The sequence below is a fragment of the Palaemon carinicauda genome, chromosome 8 (assembly GCF_036898095.1).
Source record: "Palaemon carinicauda isolate YSFRI2023 chromosome 8, ASM3689809v2, whole genome shotgun sequence".
NCBI classification, from domain to species: Eukaryota; Metazoa; Arthropoda; class Malacostraca; order Decapoda; family Palaemonidae; genus Palaemon; species Palaemon carinicauda.
The window spans coordinates 157,474,364-157,497,543 of NC_090732.1; the positions used below are offsets into that span (position 1 = coordinate 157,474,364).

The following is a 23,180-nucleotide window of genomic DNA, read 5'->3' on the forward strand; positions in this document are numbered from 1 at the left end:
CCTCCCCTGCTGGGGGCTCTGCCACGAAAGGGCAGGATAAACCTGGACGCTGGAGTGTCTATCCTAGGTCTAGCAGACAAGGCAGGCAAAGGGGGAACTTTGCGAGCCGAGGACGCAACTAAATCGCGGGTGTCCTTCTGCACTAAAGACAAGGCTATTTCCTTAACTAAGACTTCAGGAAACAAGCACTTAGACAAAGGCGCAAAGAGTAGCTCAGATCATTGACATGGCGTCACTCCTGCTGATAGAAAAGAGCACAGAGACTCTCGTTTCTTTAGGACTCCTGACGTGAATGAGGCAGCAAGCTCGTTGGATCCATCGCGGACGGCCTTGTCCATGCAGGACATAATGAGTAAGGAAACATCCCTATCGGCAGATGGGATCTTCCTACTCAGGGCTCCCAAACACCAGTCCAATAAGTTAAAAACTTCAAACGCCCTAAAGATGCCTTTAAGAAGGTGGTCCAGGTCAGAGGATGACCAACTAATCTTAGAGCGTCTCATGGCAAGGCGGCGGGGAGAGTCTACAAGACTTGAGAAGTCGCCCTGGGCAGAGGCAGGAACTCCCAAGCCGAGAACTTCTTCCGTGGCATACCAGACGCTCGATCTAGACGAGAGTTTAGATGGGGGGAAGGCAAAGGCCGTCTTCCCTAAACTCCTCTTGGTTTCTAACCAATCGCCTAACAGCCGTAAAGCTCTCTTGGATGAGCGAGAGAGAACGAGTTTCGTAAAGGCTGGCATGGCAGCAGGAACGCCTAAAACGAACTCAGACGGCGGTGAACGAGGAGCCACAGAGATAAAGTGTTCAGGGAACAACTCTTTAAAAACAAGCATGACTTTTTTAAAGTCCATAGATGGTGGAACTGCTCTAGGCTCATCTAAATCTGAAGGCTGATCCTCATGCTGAGGTTCAGCAACGTCCTCATCTGAAAGTTCCTCATCCGATAACTGGTGAGAAAACGGCAAAGGGGTAGGCAACGTTTGACCCGCGGCGTCCGGCCGCACTGGTGCATAAGTGACGGAGCAGGACGCAGCGTCCTGAAACTGCTGAACAGTCTGGGAACTGTCAACAACAACAGGTGCGCGAGGACGCACAGCGTCCACCCGAGACTGCTTAGACCGTCTGGGTTGTGCAGTCAACACCACACTGGGATGCGGAGGTTGACGCACCGCGTCAAAACAAGTCAACTCTGATGGTTGGTGAACGTCTTGAACGTCACCAGTCGCATCAGTGAGTTGCCTAACGTCAACGTGCGGCTGGAAATCCACACGAGACCGCATCGGGGGAGGTACAACCCCAACTGGTTGACGTGAGAATGCTACATCAACGTCAACAGGACGCACAACAGAACGCTTGGATGGCTGACGGCCAGTATCTCCATGAGAAAAAAGGCTAGGTTCAACGGAAACCTTCTCTGCGTTGTAGTCTTCCATAAGGGACGCAAGCTTAGACTGCATGTCCTGCAGTAAAACCCATTTAGGGTCTACGGAAACGGGTGCGGTAACAGACGGGGTTAGCGACTGAGACGGCACAACTTTGCCTTGCTTAGGCGGCGAGCAGTCATCCGATGACGGCAACGGGTCCGAACTGTCCCAGTGACTACATCCGGGACGTTGGACTTGTCCTGAAGGGACCGTCTTGCGTCTCAAAGGTCTAGAGACCTTGCTCCATGGTTTCTTACGTGAAACGCCTTCGGACGACGAGGTAAAAATGGGCTCTCTCGTCTTATGGTAGGGGCGATCTTGACGAGATACGCCTGATACCATAGAGGGAACGTCTGTTCGCTGATCAAGGCCTCTCAAACCCATGAGTCGTACGACATTGCTTCTCCCCTGGGCTTGGGAGCTTGCAAGAGGTCCCGGACTAGGTGAACGACAGGCACGAACAGACGAACTCTCGGTCGCAACACTGTTCACAACACTTTGCGTAACACTAAGCACTTTCCCACTTTCCGCCGTGGCACTTTGGCACTTGAGTTCCTTGACGTCAGCCATGAGTTGATTACGGTCACTTGCTAAAGCCTCAACTCTCTCCCCCAAGGCATGAATAGCACGCATCATGACTTGCATAGACGGCTCCTGAGTGCTAGTAGGGGGGTTAGGAACAACCACTACAGGGGAAGGATTAGGTTCAGGGGCATGTGGAGAGGAAAAATCTACGGACCTAGATGAACTTCTCCTTACCCTATCTCTCTCTAGTCTGCGTGTATATTTATCAAATTCGATCCAATCGAATTCCGAAAGGCCCACGCATTCCTCACACCGATCTCCCAATTGGCAGGTTTTACCCCGACAATTGGAACAAACAGTATGAGGGTCGAGAGAAGCCTTTGGAAGACGCCTATTACAGTCCCTAGCATTACACTTTCGAAACTTAGGTACTTGAGAAGGGTCAGCCATTTTGAATTAGTCAAAGAAAATTCCAAAAACAATCCAAGTCATCAACAAATAATCCGATTCAAAAAAGAGTTCAAGGGTTTATGTTGAAGGAAAACACCTGTACTGTGATAGCTCAAACCAAATTAAAGTACTTCACCAAATATGATGGGAAAACTCCAGGTTCTACAGCGAGTAAAAGTACGTCTTGTTGCCAACGTCGACAGAGAAGAATTGAAGGTTGTGTTTACATTCGAGAGTGGTATCTGGCCGACAGTTGGCGCTGGTGGGCACACCCGCAACCTGCATAGCGATCGCTCGCGAGTTTTTTAAGTATGTTGTCTGTCGAGCCGCAGAGTTGCAGCTATTATATATTCACCGGCTAAGTTAAATATTTAAAAATCCTACATACGTAGCAAAGCAGGAAAACAATTTTTTTTCTTTTTTTTTTAGGTGTTTAATCAACAATAACAAACTGCCGCTAATGACTGAATGATAATTTGAGAGAGAGAGAGAGAGAGAGAGAGAGAGAGAGAGAGAGAGAGAGAGAGAGAGAGAGAGAGAGAGAGAGAGAGAGAGAGAGAGAGAGCGGCAAACAAAGTGGCCGCGAGAAGATGCTGCGGATTGGAGAAGCGGTCAAAACACCAATCACAGGCTAGATTACAAAACTTGGGAGCTGATTCATCATCTATCAGCACTGGAACCAATCACAGCCCGTCTTACATGCTACGTAGTAGTTACAAATTCAAATACAAGGTACTATATACAGTATGCTTTACGTATGCTATTTTACGCTTGTTTTGTTGTAGGATATGTACGCTTATTCGAGAAGTGATTTTTGCAACAAAGAATATTATTGGATGCAGTACTACGTACGTATACATACAAAAGATTCATGGAAAAGATGCACATCCATTACATTTGTAGTAGTAGCCATCAGCAGCCTTACGCCATTCAAATATGACAAAGTCAGACTGCATCTGATTTGCGTTTTATGTTCGATTTAATTTTACTACGTATACTGAATTATCGTATGATCACATTCTCTTTACGTGTTTTATTTCTTTCTGTACTGAATTATATGTCATATGTAATGCAATGAACCATCAGTAAGAGCAGATATTACTAATTATTAATGAAATTAACGAAATATTTTGTGTCTTCATATATCGCGGCTATTTTCGAAATTTCCGGAAAATCCGCGATATATGTACTGTATATACATGCATTATGAAAAAAATCCGCGAAGTCGTAAATCCGCGATAGTTGAACCGCGAAGTAGCGAGGGCTCACTGTATTTGATTTATTTACAAGAACAATTTAATATTACAAAAAATACCATATAGTGCATAGAAAGTATTGGAAATGGGTAGTATACACGTTTGAATAGGCAAGTTGCTGGTTGCCATGGCCCTAATGGAATTATATCTGTTAGTGGTGTTTCGAAATATGCGATTTTCCATTAATGCGGGGTTATTGATCAACCAAATTCTCACATAATTTGGGACACTACTGTAAATCAGATTTACACTTAAGTATACCTAACTGTCAACGACGAGCCAAACAGACGTCTTTTTGCAAAAAAAGAAAGAGCATGTCTGAGGGGACAAGGATGACCACAAACTCAGCAAGTTCAGCGATAACTATGACGATCCTCTGCAGGGAAGACTGCTCAGCGGGAAGATCTCTGGAAGGTCTCCGGATGAGTGTGTCTAGGGGGTTCTCACTTGCAAGCGAGAGAGGTGACCACCTGCAGGATTGAATTACCTCAGACTTTGCTCTGGCCCCTAGAGAAGAGTCGGCTCAGCATGGGGGGAGCGTAGTCTTTGGCGAAGACACTGCAACAGCTGATGAGATGTAGCTGTCAGCAATTACCCCCTGGGGAGGATAACTCTCCCTCGGAACGGAAAATAGTCCAACCCCTAGAGGAGAAACGCCGAGCAGTGCTCTTTGCTTCTCATCGAGAAGCATTGTTCAAGTTGAAGCTCTGCATCGAGCACTACCTGAGAAAACGTAGCCGGAGCTAGTTCTTCAAAGTTAGTGTGCTGATCAGGAGCTGCCACAGGCGCAGGAGAACAGGAAAGTAACAGCGCAGGGACAGCAGATTCCACAGGAACAAACGGCACTGCTCCTCTACATCGGCTGTCTTAGCTGAACAAAGAGGTATGGCATTGCTAACTGAGGAATATAAAAACAAATTATGCAAGAAAAACTCCCTCAGGAGGAGGCCCTAATCTGCGGAAGGGAAAGGTGTTCGCCGAGAGAACACACACATATTAAGGAGTCCACATTCCCTTGGCTGGCCAACATTGACAGGAGGAGAGTGGCAGGGTATAGAAAAAAAAAAAAAAAAAATTACTGTACCCATAATTAATTCACCTGACAAAATAAACTACTCGGGAGAACCACTCAACCCTCCGCTGAGAAGGGGGTTCCCCGAATGGAGAGCGGACAAGCTAAAGGTCATGCGCACCCTCCGCCAGCAATAATGGCCGTTGGACCATCGTCGCATGAAGGAGAGCAGTATCGAAGCTGAGAAGTTAAATTACAAATAGTTTTTATTTCAACTTAATTAATGAAAAAACCTTTCAGAAGCACAACTTACCCCGCGAACAGGAAAGGTGTTCCCCTGCAGAGGGTCTGCCAGCCACCCACGTAAAGTGAGCGGTGTTGTTAGTAAAGCAAAACCAAAGTCATGCTCTGTAAAGGCTGCAAGCCTATTTCTTCTACGAACAAGTAGGGGGGAGGGCGATGTTCAATGTTAACATTCGAATGGAGGAGTATCCAAATGATGACAACTCCCTTGACGCAGCAGCGGCTGAATCACTCAGATGGCCTGGAGCCTACAGGTTGTCCGTCTTTCAAGGGGGGGGAGATCGTAAGCGAAGGTTCCCTGCCCTTGAGAACCTGCCGAACTATGCTGTCACACAAATAGCAATATTCGCTGTAAAGAAAAGCTTAAAATTTATATTAAAACATTAAGAATATTTTCATATATACAAAAGAAAACATAAGATTAAGAAAAATTGAGTCAAATGGCCAAAAGGTTGGAGAGGGTCTCTCTCCCCGAGCCAAAAGTAAAGTGAGATTCCTAGCCCAGGTGCAGGAGTGAGAGGTAGTTACTACCTCCATTCCCCTGCTAACTAGCGGGTGGATGGTTTAATGGCTCGTCTTTCAGCTTCGCCGAAAGTAATACACCTATAAAAAGCATTGGTTCGTATTCTAGTTACAGAGCAATTCACATTCTAAGTTTGATTTACAGCCAGATCAAGTTACGGCCTGTCTCTTGGTCCCTATCCTGGTCATGTTAACCCGTAGTGGGGGGTAGGGGTACATAACAATAGAAGGTAATAAAGGGTACAATAGGCAAATATGTTTGGCCAACACTGACCTAGATAATTCTTCATTGACTGTTTCCAGCTTTGGCCAGAATCTTACCCCTACTAAAGAACAAAGGTTTGCATTTGTGTAGGAACAAACACAAACTGCAGTATATTAATAGTGAAACACATACAAAAAAGCAAAATTGATTCAAAGAAAATTAATTAAGAGGAAAAGATGAATGAAAATTATGAGAGTAGAGTGAAAAAACTAGGCTAAAATGTTCCTAGGAATAGCAACAAATTTAAATGTACAAGTCAAAGAAAATGAGAGCGAAGTGGGTGTTGTATGCAGGACTAGATGTTGGTGTTCCTGGAATTTTGTATTCCAATCAAATAAGACAGTACAGCACAACTTTATATCATGATGTTTTGTCAGAAAAGAAAAAAAAATTGAATTCCTATAATTTTAATACATAGTATAAAAAAACAAAAACTTGTATCACAAAAAATACACTGAAGCAACGCTTACCCAGTGAGGCCAATTCTTATATTCGGGATATAATTTCAGAAGCTCATTTACAATAAAGTATCCTGGTAACAATGATGCACTGCGATCGAAAATCAAGTCCATAACCTCATAAAGAGCTTCAACAAGCGGGAGGTGTGAACGTCTTAAATTAACCGGTAGTCTTCCAGCTTTCTCCAAACATAGCTGTAAATATATAAGTAGAAGTAACTTTATGTTTATCAGCTAAAATGTACTCTACTTAATATTTCTAATAATTCTTGTAAAATCCAAATAGGGGGCAAATTACCTTAATGATCTTTTTTCTAACTAGAAATCTATGTTCTGTAAATACATTTAAAAAAATAATCCAACCCAAACCCTCAATAATATATCTAACCCTTTCATTCTATGGATATCAACAGACATTACACAAATTTTATGCATTTAGATTTTGAGGAAGTAAAATGACAGCATCCATAGGAGTTAAAAAAAACTCAAATCTTCTAAAATTGGATAAAACTAAATTGATGTCTGAAGGATATTGGGTAATACAGTAGTTCAACTCTATATACCAAAATATACAGGCAGTTGAGATATATAGATCACTAAACCAGTTATAAATAATATATAGAATAATGCATACAATACTCACATACCTTAAAAATAAATTCCATCATGCTCTTTTCTTGATGAAGAAATATACCAATAACTATTACAAAATAAATATTTTCTGTTCTTGGATAATTCAACGGGTAATTCTTTTGTAAAAATTACAAATCTTAAAAATAATTTGTATTTTATCTAGCTATAAAAACTGGAGTTACTACTTGCCCGTGCGTCGGGTTAACAGATACTAGCTTGAAGCGGGGAACTCACTCTAACTCCAGCTGGGACTTGTGGAGTGGATGTGGATAAAAGTAAGACTTAAATAACTCTTTTGTAGAGCTAAGAAAAATACAACTTATTCTTAAAGTTTTTGATTTGCTCCTACATGAAAAGAAACATTCGTCATCTAAAATGGGAGTCTTTGATAGATGGGGGGGCGGAAAGCCCAGAGAGACCACTGACTTGACACATATGGGCCAACTCTGAAAAAACATGTATTCAGTCTGACTCGCCCTCCTCGGTATCTGGGGCCTGAGGTCATGCAGTCTGAAGAAGGGCATTGTTAGACGCATCAGATGGAAGGCAAATTTTTCCCTCTCTGACACTATGCCCAGCAGTTGTAGAAAGGGGTCAAGAGATAAACATGCCTCATGTTTCTCTCTCCTTGGAAAAGATCAAGAACGAGAAGGGCTGTTCCCGTTATCCCTTCTAGAAACAGGTCTGGTTCCTGATTTATGATCTTCCAGAGGAGCTTGAAAATACCTTTCTGGCATTAGAAAAAATCTGCTCTTTAGTCCATCTATCAACCAAGGCCCTTCCCCCATTTTGGGGGGATAGCCAATATAAAAAAGAAAGAACAAAAGGGGACTTTTCTTCTCTTTGCTCTTCCCAGCCTGAATGAAATGCAGTACCCGAACTGAAAGATATCCACAGTCCACTGTTCTTTGGTACCGATCAGGGTGATCTCGAACCATGATGGGGTTGAGGACAAGGGACACCCAGAGGAATAACTGGAAGTCAATGATCACAATGCTAGTAGTCAGGAACATCTATTGGATAGACCTGCAGATCATAATTATAAGTGCAGACTGGAGAGAACGCGTTATGAGGGGTACGTACTATAGCTCGCTTTGGTATTAAGTCTCTCCTATAAGAGGGTTCACTGTTACACTCCCTCCTGGATGCTCTCCCTGTACCGGTACATCTTGGAGCCTGTGATGCAACTGTATCTTTAACAGCAGCAGCAGGCAGAGATGTGGTGAGGCGCATCTGGGCAACGTGTGGTTAGGTGAGGCGCGTAATGAGCGCTGGCAGTAACCCACCTGATCTACACTCCAAACAGACTGGTAGGGGGAAGGGGGTAGCACGAGCTGGTACCAGACATGCTACCACCACAGATTCTGGAGAGGAGGGGTTGTCTGGCAGAGACTGGCGAGATATTCCTCGTGCTAACAAGACTACACTCAAATCAGTGACACGGTGCCTATACACCACTCCTCCTCCTCCTCCTCCTCCTTTTCCTTATCTCCCTCACACCAGCCATGACTCTCCTCAGAGGTAAAGTGCTATATTCAATATGTAAATTATTGTTAATATGATATTTTCATAATAAAATAAATTTTTTAACATACTTACCCGGTAGTTATATATACAGTATAGCTATACGTCCCTGACGTCACGGCAGAAATTTCAAAACTCGCGGCAATCACCGATTGGGTAGCCAGGTGCACCACCAGTGCGCCCTCTAGCCAGGTACCTGGAACCATTCCAGTGATTCCTCAGATCTTCCATGCCCATAGGTCTCTAGAGGGGAGGAGGGGGGAATTAAATTATATATAACTACTGGGTAAGTATGCTCAAAAATTTATTTTATTATAAAAATATCATTTTTAAACATCTGACTTACCCGGTAATTATATATACTGTATAGCTGATTGACACCTTTGGTGGAGGGTCAGAGACAGCCAACATTGTTGGAATTTTACTTAAGAGTTAATAAACAAGCTTAAGGGTTCGTACCTGATAAGGAAGCTGACTTCTATGAATTCCTGCCCCATTATGTCCGCTTTCCTTACGAGATCCAGCGATCCACCCAGGGGGCTGAAGACCTGTAGGAGCTGTCAAACTGGTGTAGATACCTCTATGTGACAGGACCTCCTCCAATACCCTTGTTCCGGGTGCTCTCAAGGAACAAAACTGACCACCTGACTAAAATCAATGATTGTGGAAGACTGTAGACCTATCTCCACAAACAACCATAAAAATACAAAAGTTCCAAGAGAAAAACGGGTATTAGGTTAAGGGAATGTAGTGGTAGATCCTTCCCCCACTACTGTACTCACTGCTATGAATGGTCCCAAAGTGTAGCAGTCCTGATAAAGGGTCTGGACACGTTTCAAATAATGTGAGGTGATACAGATTTACTCCTCCAAAAGGTTGTGTCCATAATGCTCTGCAAAGATTTATTCTGCTTGAAGGCTACAGAAGTTGCTACAGCTCTAACTTCATGCGTCTTGACTTTCAAAAGTTTGAGGTCTGCCTCACTGCAATGCGAATGAGCCTCTCTTATTAAGAGCCTGATGAAGAAGGATAGGGCATTCTTCGACATCTGTAACGAGGGCTTCTTGACCGAGCACCAAAGAGCTTCTGACTTGCCTCGTAACTCTTTCGTTCTGTCCAGGTAGAACTTCAGGGCTCTTCTCCAATTCTTCACCAACCACATCCGAAAGGTTCGGAATCTCAAAAGCCTTGGGCCAGGGTTGAGAAGGGCGTTCGTTCTTTGCAAGAAATCCTAGTTGCAAGAAGCAGATAGCTTTGTTATCTCTAAAGCCAATGTTCTTATTAAAAGCATGAACCTCACTGACCCTTTTAGCTGTCGCCAGACTGACCAAGAATAGAGTCTTCATAGTGAGGTCATTAAAAGAAGCTGAGTATAAGGGCTCAAACCTGTCACTCGTGAGGAACTTCAGAACTATATCTAGATTCCAAGCTGGTGATTCCTGGTGCCGTTCCGCAGATGTTTCAAAGGATTTGAGAAGATCCTGCAGGTCTTTATTACTAGAAAGGTCTAAGTTCCTGTGCCTGAAGACAGATGCTAACATGCTGCTGTATCTCTTGATGGTAGAAGATGAAAACCTACGTTTCCTTCTAAGGTCTAACAGGAAGTCAGCAATCCGAGTCAAAGAGGTACTGAACAAGGAAACAGAGTTGACTCTGCACCATTCTCTAAAAACCTCCCACTTGGATTGGTAAACCTTGATGGTAGAAGTCCTCCTTGCTCTTGCAATAGCCCTAGCTGCCTCCTTCGAAATCCTCTAGCTCCTGTGACTTTTTCGATAGTCTGAAGGCAGTTAGATGTAGAGTTTGGAGGTTTTGATGGTACCTTTCCAAGTGGGGTTGTTTGAATAGATCTACTCTTAATGGAAGGCTTCTCGAGGTGTCCACCATCCATTCTAGTATGTCTTGATGCCATATATCGGAGGTGATATTTATGATGGAAACTCACAAGTTACAACTCAGCTTTATTGGATATAGCGGGACACACGACTAACTATACACACCGACATCTAGCGGTAGCATTAGGAATCAAGTAGCTGTTGGCAGCGTTCTCAACAGTATTAACATCATGATTATTAAATAATCATTAATAATATATCTTTTCTTCTTTTAAATTTACACTTATTTGAATGAATTACCAGTTAGAATGCTACACTGAATTTACTTTGATAGGTTATTGGTTAGGACTACAATCAGCTCTAAAAGTTATTCACATTCAAAACATTGTACACTATGATGTATATGTGGTTGAACCTGTTCACAAATAAAATATTCATTCTTGGTACGAAATTCAACATGCCATTTGAGAAAATACACAACAGATTGCTACACTTCTTAATCATAACATTTGTATGACGTTAGGGAAATTCCGCACAACATCAATACATTTCATAGTCAGAATACTTAGAGGGTAATTTATTTCTGGTTGACCTTGTCTGTCTGTTACTTTCAACTTCGTTTTCCACTTTGACACGAGTTTCAGTTTCATTACCACTAAGGTCAATAGTTACTGGTTCATTTACCTGGGGCATATGCACATCACTTGGGGTTTCTTTCAATTGAACTCTATTCCTTCTAAATAGCTTGCCTTCGCTTTCAATTAGATATGACCTCTCATCTAATCGTTCCACAACTTTTCCCTTTTCCCATTCCTTCTTGCCCAAAACATCAAAAATTTTAAATTTTTATTTTTCCTAACATACTTACCGAGAACTACTTTCTTAGGAGTTACCTGTAATCTCCTCTCTACTGACCAGAGTTTTGTGTAGTATACCCTAAACCCGTTTACTATGGAGGGCTAACTCGGGAGTAAGAGAACGTGCCCCGAGGGTAGCTTTTGCGCTAGGTCGAGGTCTGCTTATTATTATTATTATTATTATTATTATTTGCTAAGCTACAACCCTAGCTGGAAAAGCAAAATGCTATAAGCCCAGGGGCCCCAACAGGGAAAATAGCCCAGTAAGGAAAGGAAAGAAGGAAAAATAAAATATTTTAAGAAGAGTAACATTAAAATAAATATTTCCTATATAAACTATGAAAACTTTAACAAAACAAGAGGAAGAGAAATTAAATAGAATAGTGTGCCTGATTGTACCCTCAAGCAAGAGAACTCTAACCCAAGACAGTGGAAGACCATGGTACAGAGGCTATGGCACTACCCAAGACTAGAGAACAATGGTTTGATTTTGGAGTGTCCTTCTCCTAGAAGAGCTGCTTACCATAGCTAAAGAGTCTCTTCTACCCTTACTAAGAGGAAAGTAGCCGCAGAACAAATACAGTGCAGTAGTTAACCCCTTGAGCGAAGAAGAATTGTTTAGTAACCTCAGTGTTGTCAGGTGTGTGAGGACAGAGGAGAATCTGTTAAGAATAGGCCAGACTATTCGGCGTAGTGTAGGCAAAGAGAAAGAACCGTAACCAAAGAGAAGGATCCAACGTAGTACTGTCTGGCCAGTCAAAGGACCCCATAACTCTCTGGCGGTAGTATTTCAGAGTGGGTGGGAAACGTTTACAAGTCAAGTACACTATTCCTATTTTCTCCAGGATAGATTAACTTCACAATTAATAATGATGGATTCATCAAAATCACTGCACCTAGCCCCACTGTAATGCTGTACTAACAACAAAAATACCCTCCTTTTAATTACAGATTTCATCTGATTAAAAAAGGACTTGTCTTACATTTGAAGAGACTTGATGACATGATGTCACAGGGCAGTTTTCCTGTTAATAACATTGACCAGCTTTCCAATGAGCAACAGATATGAGTATAATAATAATTAGGCAATACCAAGGAAGGCTATAATTAAATGTTGTTTTGGGTCGTGAGCGCCAGTAAGTTCTTCGGATGTTGCACAAATCTCACAAGGGCAGAGAGGCACTCGGGGAAGGTAGGGAGGGCCATTACCCGAAAGTAGTTCTCGGTAAGTATGTAGGAAAAATAAAAATTACTTAAAATTTTTGATTTGTTCCAACACAAATACTTACCTCGAACTACTTTCTTAGGAGACTTACACTTTAGGAGGTGGGAGTGCCTTCCTGACCCTCAGACCCAGCAAGCGGAAGCCAAGAGGGCTAGGTATAAAAACAAAACATACTAGGAAAACGGACGGTAGGGTAACTACACAAAGAGCTCACGTTAGTGTCTAAGTACTCACCCTTTGAAAAACTTCTTCTGATGTTGAATCCAGTAACGCAGTTACAGAGACGTGTTATCCAATGGTTACAAGAGGGTTATCTCCGATAAGGATAGGGAAAAAACGGGGATTAGGGTGAAAGGGAACGAACCTGTGTCTCCCGCTTTGCTATCCACGATTGAGCCTGGGGCTTTTACCGTTAAATCACTTGGAGCGCGGAGATGACTGTTCCAATGGAGAACTCGTCTAAGGACCTCCTTGAGTAGTCCTTGAGGTAATGGGCAGTAAAGGTTGACTGGTTCGACCAGGTACCTGCACGAAGGATCTGACCCACTGCCATGTTTTTCTCAAAGGCTAAGGACGTGCTCAGACCCCTGATGTCATGGGGTTTGGGAGCGCCTGGTAAGGCCAGTCCTTCTTCCTTGTAGGCCCTGGCAATAACTTGTCTCAACCAGAGGGAAATGGTATTCTTCGATACCTGTTTCTTAGTAACACCTGTGGAGACGAAAAGGCTCTTGATGCCTGGCCGGAGATGAGCAGTCTTTTCAAGGTATTTTCTAATGGCACGGACCGGGCATAATCTCAAATCCTCAGAATTCCCCGTCCTAGGGATAGCTGGCAGAGAGAAACCTTCGAATTTTGGGTCCCAGACAGCTGGGTTCTGGGTTTTCGCCACAAATGAAGGAACGAACTTGAAAGAGATTTCTTTCCACCCCTTCGAATGAGAGACATCATAAGACAGCCCATGGATCTCCCCTACTCTTTTTGCAGAAGCCAAGGCTAGCAAAACGACTGTCTTGAGAGTGAGATCCCTGTCTACGATATCTTTCACTGGCTCGAAGGGGGGGCCACTTAACATCTTCAGGACCCTAGCTAAGTCCCACTGAGGCACCCTAACTGCTTGTGGGGGGCAGGACTGCTCAAAACTCCTGACAAGCATCGAGATGTGTCTAGAGGAACCCAGGTCGATGCCCTTCAGAAGGAAGGCTTGACCCAAGGCAGCTCGCACTCCTTTTATAGCTGGGATTGACATTCCTATCTCGTCCCTGAGATATACCAGAAAGTCTGCTATGTCTGGGACCGAGGCTTTGAGGGGCTTAATGCGCCTCGAAGCGCACCACTTCGTGAAAGAGGCCCACTTCGCTTGGTAGACCGCTGCCGACGACCTTCTCAGGTATAGCGACATCCTCTTAGCCGTAGCTGCTGAATACCCTTCTTTCTTCAGGAGCCGCTCGATAGTCTCCAGGCGTGAAGGCGTAGAGACTGTGGGTTGTCGTGAAACCTGAGAAAGTGCGGCTGTCGTAGAAGATCTGACCTGTAGGGAAGTGGCCACGGAGGGTGACTCGCCAGGTCTTTTAGGTCTGCGAACCACTCTCTCTCTCCGGCCACCAGGCCGCTACCAAAGTCATCCTTAAGTTTCGGGCAGTCCTTACTCTGTTGAGTACTTGCCTTATCAACGTGAAGGGGGGAAAAGCGTACACGTCTAGGTTGTCCCACTTGTGCTGAAAGGAATCCTCCAAGGCTGCCCTTGGGTCTGGGACAGGAGAACAATACACGGGAAGTTGCGCGTTCAGTTTGGTTGCAAAGAGGTCCATCACCGGGGAACCCCAACGTTGGATGGTGAGCTTGGCTACTTCTGGAAGGAGGGACCATTCTGTCCTTACTATTTGACCCATCCTGCTGAGACCGTCGGCTAGAACGTTCTTTTTCCCGGGGATGAACCTTGCCAATAACACAACCTGGTTCGTTTCTGCCCAATCTAGGATCTCTAGGGCGAGATCGCACAACTCCCTTGATTTCAAACCTCCTTGTTTCTTTATGTACGCTACCACTGTGGCGTTGTCGCACATCAACGCCACAGTGTTTCCCCTTAGTAGATCGACGAAGTGCAGGCAAGCTTTCTGGACTGCCTTCAACTCTAGGACATTGATGTGTAGGTCCTTCTCCCCGTCCATCCAGGTTCCTCTCGCCGTCCTGTTGAGATGGGTTCCCCATCCCTGGTTGGAGGCGTCTGTGAAAAGAAGTAACTCGGGAGGGTCGTTCGCGAAGGGCATCCCCTTGAGCGAGTTTGACCGGCAATGCCACCATTCCAGGGAGGGTATTGTGTTTGGTAGGACTGGGATTAATTTCTGTTGCGAGTCCAGTTGGCACCAGAAGTTCTTCAGGTTCCATTGGACGGCTCTGAGTCTGAGTCTCCCCTGGGGAACCAGTTTTTCCAACGACACCAGATGCCCTATTAGTCTTTGCCAGTCCTTCGCCCTCCTGGGTTGCCCCGACAGGAACGGACAAAGGATCTCCATCAGATTGCTTATTCTGTCCTCCAACGGAAATGCTTTCACTGGAAGGGTATCCAGTGTCATGCCCAAATAGGTCTTTCTGGTGGAGGGGGATAGCTTCGATTTTTCCGGGTTGATCATGATACCCAGACCCTTGCAAAACTGGAGAAGTTTCATCCCTTGCTCCTTCAAGACGTCCTTCGAGGAGGAAAGAAGCAACCAGTCGTCCAGGTACCGGATGAGGCGAATGCCTCGCTCGTGAGCCCACACTGAGACTGTCGTGAAGACTCTCGTGAATACCTGGGAAGCTGTTGACAATCCGAAGCAAAGGGTCTTGAATTGCAGGATCTGGGTACTCCATTTCACCCGGAGAAACTTTCGACTCGAGGGGTGGACCGGAATTTCGAAGTAAGCGTCCTTGAGGTCTATGGTCATCATGTAATCTTTCTCCCTCAAGGACAGCAGGACTGACTTCGGAATGTCCATTTTGAACTCTGTCTTCCTTATGAACTTGTTGAGAGCCGACAGATCTATCACCGGCCTCCACCCCCCGTCGCTTTTTCCACCAGGAACAGTCGACTGTAGAAACCTGGTCCTGGGTGTAGGATCTCATCCATGGCGCCCTTCTCCAACATGGTGGACACCTCCTCTTGAAGGGCGGCCCTCTTCAACGGGTCCTTGGGTACCAACCACACCGACCGGCTGGCCGGAATTAGAGGGGGAGGTTCTGCTAAGAACGGTAACCTGTAGCCCTCCTTCAGTACGGACACTGTCCAGGGCTCTGCTCCGTGAGCTTTCCATGCTTGCCAATATAGTCTGAGGCATCCCCCAACCTGAGGCTTGGGCAGGAATAGGGGGCCTTCCACTCTATCTCCTCCTGGAGGAGCGGCCTGAATGGCCTCCCCTGGAGGCAGAATAAACTGTACTAAAGGAGGCTGACGCTGCTGGGGCTCCTCTACAGGGGGGCTGAGGCGCTGAGGCCCAAGAGGAAGAAGGGGCTTCTCTCTTCGTCAGGCTAGGAGGGGCCTGAGGCGTCGTGGCACTGTCTGAGACTGACCTCTTGTAGGGAGGTCTCCTTACCGGCGTAGGCCTGGGCGCGTTTACTTCCTTCCTCTTAGCCACCGTCTCCATGATCTCTTCCAACTCCTTTAAGGGGAACAAGGAGTCACCCCACAAAGGAAGGCTCCTCATGGCCCTCGCCTCTCTGTCTGGGACCTTCCGGGAAAGCTTCGCCAGGATGGTGTCCCTCTTGCGAAGCACCCAATTCGCTGACAGGGCGAGAGACTGGTAGGTGAGGAACTTAAGAGCCCTGCCCCCGGAGGTGACAAGCTCCCTCAGGAGGCTTTGCTGTTCTGGGTCTGTCAGGTCATAAGTAGCTTGCACACCCACTAGTGTGGAAGCCCACCAGTCTAACCAAGAGGAGACGTGCACTAGGTCCTTAGACATTTCCTCCATCATCGCAGCCACCGATTGAGAAAAAAATATCGGGGCTGAAGAGCCTCTGTCCTCCGAGGCGCCCTGTCCCAGAATGTCGAGAGCAGGTTCCACTTTGCAGGCTCCCGGCCGTTGTCCTTCTGGCACCTAGACCCTGCTCTGCGTTTTGAGCCCCTGGAGCAACTTCGAAGAGCTCTGCGTCTTGGGAGCTTCGGCATTGCCTGCCACCACTCTATCAACGTGCTCTTGTCCCAGGACGAGATCTCGGGCCACAGGAAGTGCCAGGGAGGCTTTTGGTTGGACAGGAGCCTGCATCAACCGGATAAGGCTGGACCTCCAGTAGTCCTCATCGGTAGCAGCCGTTTCTTCGATCTTGTGATGTCTCCTGATCAGACTAATTACTTTTCTATAGGCCGAGTCCTCCGTCGGGGAACCTTCCCTACCGTCGGCCAAAGCCTCGTCTTGGGCCCGGGGAACCGGGTCACCGGGTACTCCCACCGGGCGCCTTGGTCCTGGCACAACAGGCACTCCCCTGCGGAGGTACTGGTCTTCCCCGGCGGAGACCTTCGCACCAGGGACGGGGGTTAGGACAGGCATCGCCGGACCGGCGAGGACTAGCGTCCGATCATGCTCTCTGGGGGACGAGGACGCGGATCCCGTGGGCTGACCCGACAGCGGGAACCGTTCCTTAAAGTCCGAGGGCCGCACCAGCTGGGCTGATTCGGCCAGGCTGCCCGTAAGGAAGCGCGGTTGCTGGGCTGATTCGGCCAGGCTGCCCGTAAGGAAGCGCGGTTGCTGGGCTGATTCGGCCAGGCTGCCCGTAAGGAAGCGCGGTTCCCCCCGCTGGGCGGGGTGAACCGGAGGCTTCGCGGTCTTACGCCTGCCTGCAGAGGCCTTCTCGCGTTTCTCCCTGCGAGGGTCATAACAATGTCTGGAGGATGGTCTCCTTGGCGAGAAATCCCTGGACCGCCGGTCCGGGAAACACAGTATCTCCGACTTACGGGGTACGAACACCCAATCACCATCGGGTGACCTACTCCTCCAGTGTTTCCTCCGTGGAGAGCAGAACCACCTCCTGCTGTACCTGGAACGGGATCTTGAGCGGGAACGCCTGCTCCTGGACCGCTCCCTACGACGCCGATGTTTCCTCCTGGCTTCCTCTCCCGAAGAGAATGACCCCCCCCATCCGAAGAGCCCGACGTCACCGTACCCACCGTACGCGGGCAGAAGCGGGGGCCGCGGGGGACTTCGCGACTCGTTGCGTACCCGAGGTAGAGGGTTGCAGGAAGGTTTCCGGAACTTCCGTGAGAGGAGTTGGGAACGAGGGTTGGCCCCCAACACTAGGGAACCAGGTATCCAGGCCCTCTTCCATCCGCATAGGGGACCTCCCTGGCGTTTTAGGAAGCTTCCATCCGAAGGCATCACTCACTGCGGAGCCTAACTTACCCTGGTTGTCGCCGCTTGCCGAAGAACCTGAAACACAGGCCCACAAAGGGGGCGAAGACACAGAAACAACATTGCTACACCATAAGGGGTCATCGGAGGAAACGTGCCCCCCAAGCACAAGGGCCGAGTCTCCAGAACTCCCTGACACAGCACTACCAGGCTCTTCACTAGCCCGAGAAGGTCCCGCAACTCCCACTTCACACTCACCAGACTCCAGGGGAAGAACGCCCGGCTCTTTCCCCACAACGGACTTACCTCGTCCCCTACTCTGGGTAGGGGAAGGAGAGACAGAAGCCCCGTTGGACCGTCCACTGGGCGACGGTAGCGGCGAAGAAACACTAGATTTTCTGGGTGAACGTTTCGACGATTTCTTTTTCTTCGTGCCGTAACGCACCCACTGAATTTCACTCCAACCAACACACTCGAGGCATGTATCCGAAGGAGAGCAAACTTTGCCCCTACAGGAAAAGCAAAGGGAGTGAGGATCCACTTCAGGTTTGGAGAGGAACGCTCCACACGATTTTCCGGCTCTAGGCCCAGGACAACGGCGGATCTGCTCCATAACGCACAAACACAAGACACAGGAACGCAGGGAATCAAAGGAATACACTTGGGAAGCACAAGGAAGGGTAGTGAACGCACAGGAACACAAGGGATAAGCACAAGTTACCACGCGGTAAACACGTGGGACACACGCGGCGGACACAAAGGGTCGAGAGAGACGAGAGCAACGTGGTGTCACGTCGCGACCAGAGAACTTACTGGCGCTCACGACCCAAGCGGACCTCGACCTAGCGCAAAAGCTACCCTCGGGGCACGTTCTCTTACTCCCGAGTTAGCCCTCCATAGTAAACGGGTTTAGGGTATACTACACAAAACTCTGGTCGGTAGAGAGGAGATTACAGGTAACTCCTAAGAAAGTAGTTCGAGGTAAGTATTCGTGTTGGAACAAATAAGGTTTAAGACGTACATTGTCTCCTTCATGCAAAATACTTAAATCTTTAGCATTTTTATCATAATAGAATTTACTCTTAGCATTTTTTAATCTTTTCTTTTCCTTAGCCAACTCTAAATTTACATTTTGATTTTCAAGTAACTTAGATAACTTTGGTAATTTGGTACGTGTTCTCCTACCTAGGCTATACTGTGATGGGCTAGCATCTTTATCACTAGTAGGGGTATTCCCATGGTCCAAAATGGCTAGATAGGGATCTTTATTACTTTCAATAGCTTTTCTAATTAAACGCTTATATGTTTTCACTGCCGATTCGACCATCCCATTAGATTGGGCATATGTAGGGCTACTTGTCCTATGCTCAAAATCATAGTCAGTTGCGAACTGTTCGAAATCCTTATTTACAAATTGGGGTCCATTATCACTAATCAATACACAAGGCAATCCATACCTAGCAAAATGAGATTTAAGTTTTCTAATTACTGTACTGGCTAATGTATTTTCTAGGTAGTCAATTTCCCAAAAATGGCTGAAGTAATCAACAGTTATAAGATAATTATGTTTTTCAATACTCATTAAATCAACTCAAACCTTTTGCCATGGTCGATCAGCAATTTCATGATTAATTAAAGTTTCCTTTTGTTGAGCACAAGGGAATTTATTACAAATTTCACATGATAAGATGTATTGCTTTATATCAGAGTTCATTCCTGGCCAATAGATACATTCTCTGGCTCTTTGTAGACAGCCCTCAATTCCTATATGTGCTGAATGGACGACCTGCATTATCTTATGTCTAAGGTTTAATGGAATGACTATTCTATTACTCTTAAAACTTAACCCGTCTTGATCTGAGTACTCATCCTTGGTATGACTATAGGCTTTGACTACATTAGGGATCTCCTCATTTCCTTCTAGCCAACCTTTCAAGATTAATGATTCCAAAATTTGCAAAGTCTCATCCTGGTCTGTTTCATATTTAATTTCATCCAGACGCTCTTTTCTTACTGGTATATGGTCAAGCATGTTAACGTGCTCAAATTCATTTTCTTTATAATTGTCTAATGGCAAATAAGATCTTGAGAGTGCATCAGCCACATACATTTCCTTACCTTTTTTATGTATGATTTCAATATCGTATTGTAGAATGTTAAGCAACATTCCTTGCAGTTGCTTGGGAGCATTACACAAGGGTTTCAAAACAATACTAGCTATAGGTTTGTGGTCACTCTCAACAATTATCTTACGCCCATAGACATACTCATGAAATTTCCTAAGACTAAAAACAATTGCAAGTGTTTCCTTTTCAATTTGTGCGTTCCTTTTTTCGGTTTCTGATAAAGCACGGCTAGCAAAAGCAATTGGTTTGCCACACTATAACAATACTGAACCTAGCCCATTTTGTGAAGCATCACACTGTATGACAAGGTCTAAGTTAGGGTCATAGTACTGCAGTATTGGGGCATTATTGATTAGCCTTTTTGACTCTATGAAAGCTTTTTCTTGTTTTTCTGTCCAATTCCATTCGGTATTTTGGTGAGTTAATTTCCTTATCGGTTCTAACACCTCAGATAAATTAGGAAGGAATTTACTTAAGTAATTAATCATACCTGTAAACTTTTTAACACCAGTTACATCAGTAGGTGGTTTCATATTCAGGATAGCTTCCACCTTTTCAGGGTCTGCCATGAGACCTTTACTTGTGATTTTATGACCTAAGAAAGCAATTTCAGATTTTCTTAATACGGCCTTAGACTTATTAAGTTTTATACCCTTGGCCTGGCACCTTTCCAAAAATTTGATTAGCTTACTATCATGGTCTTTAACAGCTTCCTCATACGTTTCACCTACACCACAAATTAAAACATCGTCAGCAATACATACAACACCATCAAGATTCTCGAGATTCAAGAGTAACTGTTTTTGGAAAATCTCACCACTAACATTTAAACCAAATGGCAGTCTGAGTAACCTGTATCGACCTAAAGGGGTTTGAAAGGTGGTTAAAACACTAGATTCTTCATCAAGAACACAATGCCAATACCCATTGGCCAAATCAAAAGATGAAAAAACCTTTGCCTTTGACAGTTGGGGTAGAATATCATCAATTACAGGGATAGTATGATGTTCCCTTTTCAACGCCTTGTTTAAAGCTTGTGGATCAATACAAATTTTTAAATCCTTATTTTTCTTTTCAGCTACAACCATCCGACTCACCCAGTCAGTAGGTTGGTCAACTTTAGCTATTATCTTTTGTTTTTCCATTTCATTTATTTTCTTACATACTCTGTTTTTAAGGTTAATTGGAACTCTGCATTTAGGAATCACCACTGGTTCTGCATTTGTGTCAATGGTTAGTCTAACCACATTTTGGAATGTACCCACATCAGTATTAAATACATTGTCATATTTATCAAGTACATCTTTAGTTGCAGAAATATTTTCATAATTCACTGTAATAAGTCCCATTTGCTCTGATGTTCTTTTACTTAATAATGGAGTGTATTTACAATCAACAACCAAAAATTAAAGGTTATATTTCTTCCTATTCTTGCAATTTCTAATGACTAACCTGCATTTTCCCTTAAGCCTAACTGTGTCTAAAGTCCACACTTCTAGGGTAGTGTCACAAGGCTTTAAATTGACATTGGGAATTAAATATTGAGGAATTACATTTACGCTAGCTCCACAATCTACTTGAAATTTGCTTACTTTACCATTAACTTCAAAAACAGCTTCAATTAGCTTATCCTTTTTACTACACACTCAAAGCAAATATTCACATTCAAATTCATCTGAACTGTTCACATCACTTTTCCTTACGCCATTCATGTTTTTCCCCACAAAATTTGCAAGGACGCAACTTACTCGTAGGAACACTGGGTTTACTGGACTTAGGCCTACCTTCATTGTTTTCATGCCTAGGCCTACCATCATGGTCTGCATTGTGTCTGCTATCAGTAGTCTTCTCCCTTCTAGACTTTTCTCTCACTTTGGCCACACTGTCATTGGTCTGGCGAGGAGTAGACTTGATGACGTCCATCTGCCTTTTGCTTGCTTGACAGGCCACACACAAATCCAATGTCTTCTCAAAGGTAAGGTCTTCGACTTCAAATAATTTCTGACGAAGCTTGTCCTCAGTACATCCAAACACCAAACACCACTTGGTCCCTCAGCTGCTTGTCTCGTTGGTTACCATAGTTGCAGTCCTTCACAAGAATCTTCAATCTAGTAAAGAAGGTTTCCAATGTTTCGTTTGTTTCCTGCATACATCTTCGAAACTTGTACCTTGCCACAAGTTCGTTCTTGCGCAGAGAGAAATAGACGTCGAATTTCGCCAAAACATCCTTCAACATATTGGCTGGATTAGGGTTACCGGTTGCTGGGACTGGAAATTCAAAAGAGCTGTATATCTGTAGAAGTTCTTCACCTCCAATGTTTAGAAGTAGGGCCACCTTAGTCTCTTCAAGTTTATTGTCCTTTTCAGAAGCAAGTAGATAAATCTCGAACCGTTGCTTAAAAGACCTCCATTCACGTTCGTTGTCGGCCCCTAGGCTAGCAGTGAATTTTGCTGGGGCTGCAATACCTTCCGTCGATGAAGCCAATTTTGCCGGTCAGGGATGCTCAGTATTTTTAGGCTTAAAACACAATATCTAAAAGGCCTATACTGCACAATATTTGCTTGGCGAGTTCTAGAGGTCGTTTTTAATCCCGTCAGCTGCCACCGTGTCTTGATGCCATATATCGGAGGTGATATTTATGATGGAAACTCACAAGTTACAACTCAGCTTTATTGGATATAACGGGACACACGACTAACTATACACACCGACATCTAGCTGTAGCATTAGGAATCAAGTAGCTGTTGGCAGCGTTCTCAACAGTATCAACATCATAATTATTAAATAATCATTAATAATATAATATAGTACCTCTGTGAACCACTCTCTTGAGGGCCAAAAGGGGGCCACTAGAGTCAATCTGGTTCCCTTGTGTGACACAAACTTTTGCAACACTTTGTACAGAATCTTGAATGGAAGGAATGCGTACACGTCCAGGTGGGACCAGTCTAGAAGGAAAACGTCTATGTGGACTGCTTCGAGATCTGGCACTGGGGAGCAGTATGTTTCTAGCCTCTTCATCTTCAAGGTTGTGAACAGATCTATACCCAGACGACCCCAAATCCGCCACAGGTTCTTGCAGACCTCTTGATGAAGTGTCCATTCTGTGGACAGAACTTGATCTCAACTGCTGAGGCTGTCTGCCATCACGTTCTTTTCCCCCTGAATTAACCTTGTTATAACGGTTATAATCTTCTCTTCTGCCCAGATGAGAAGAACCCTCGTAGTCTCATAAAGGAACCTCGAGTGGGTTCCGCCTTGTTTGGCTATGTAGGCCAATGCTGTAGTGTTGTCGGTGTTGACCTGCACTACTCTGTTCAATACTGACCCTTCAAAACCTTTGAGGGCCAACAGGACTGCTAACAGTTCCTTCTGGTTGATGTGGAGACTCTCCTGATCTTTTGCCCACAGACACGAGACCTCCAACTTGCCCAGTGTTGCTCCCC

At 45.1% G+C, this 23,180-nt stretch overlaps 1 protein-coding gene across 1 annotated transcript in view; it reads right to left on the bottom strand.

The window, feature by feature from the left end:
• Positions 1 to 23,180, bottom strand: part of LOC137646049 (mediator of RNA polymerase II transcription subunit 23-like) — a 714,542-nt gene that overhangs the window by 618,535 nt on the left and 72,827 nt on the right. Inside the window, exon 5 of the mRNA XM_068379200.1 lies at positions 6,228 to 6,410. Coding sequence (XP_068235301.1) covers positions 6,228 to 6,410 — 183 coding nt within the window. The remainder of the gene's footprint in view (positions 1 to 6,227; positions 6,411 to 23,180) is intronic.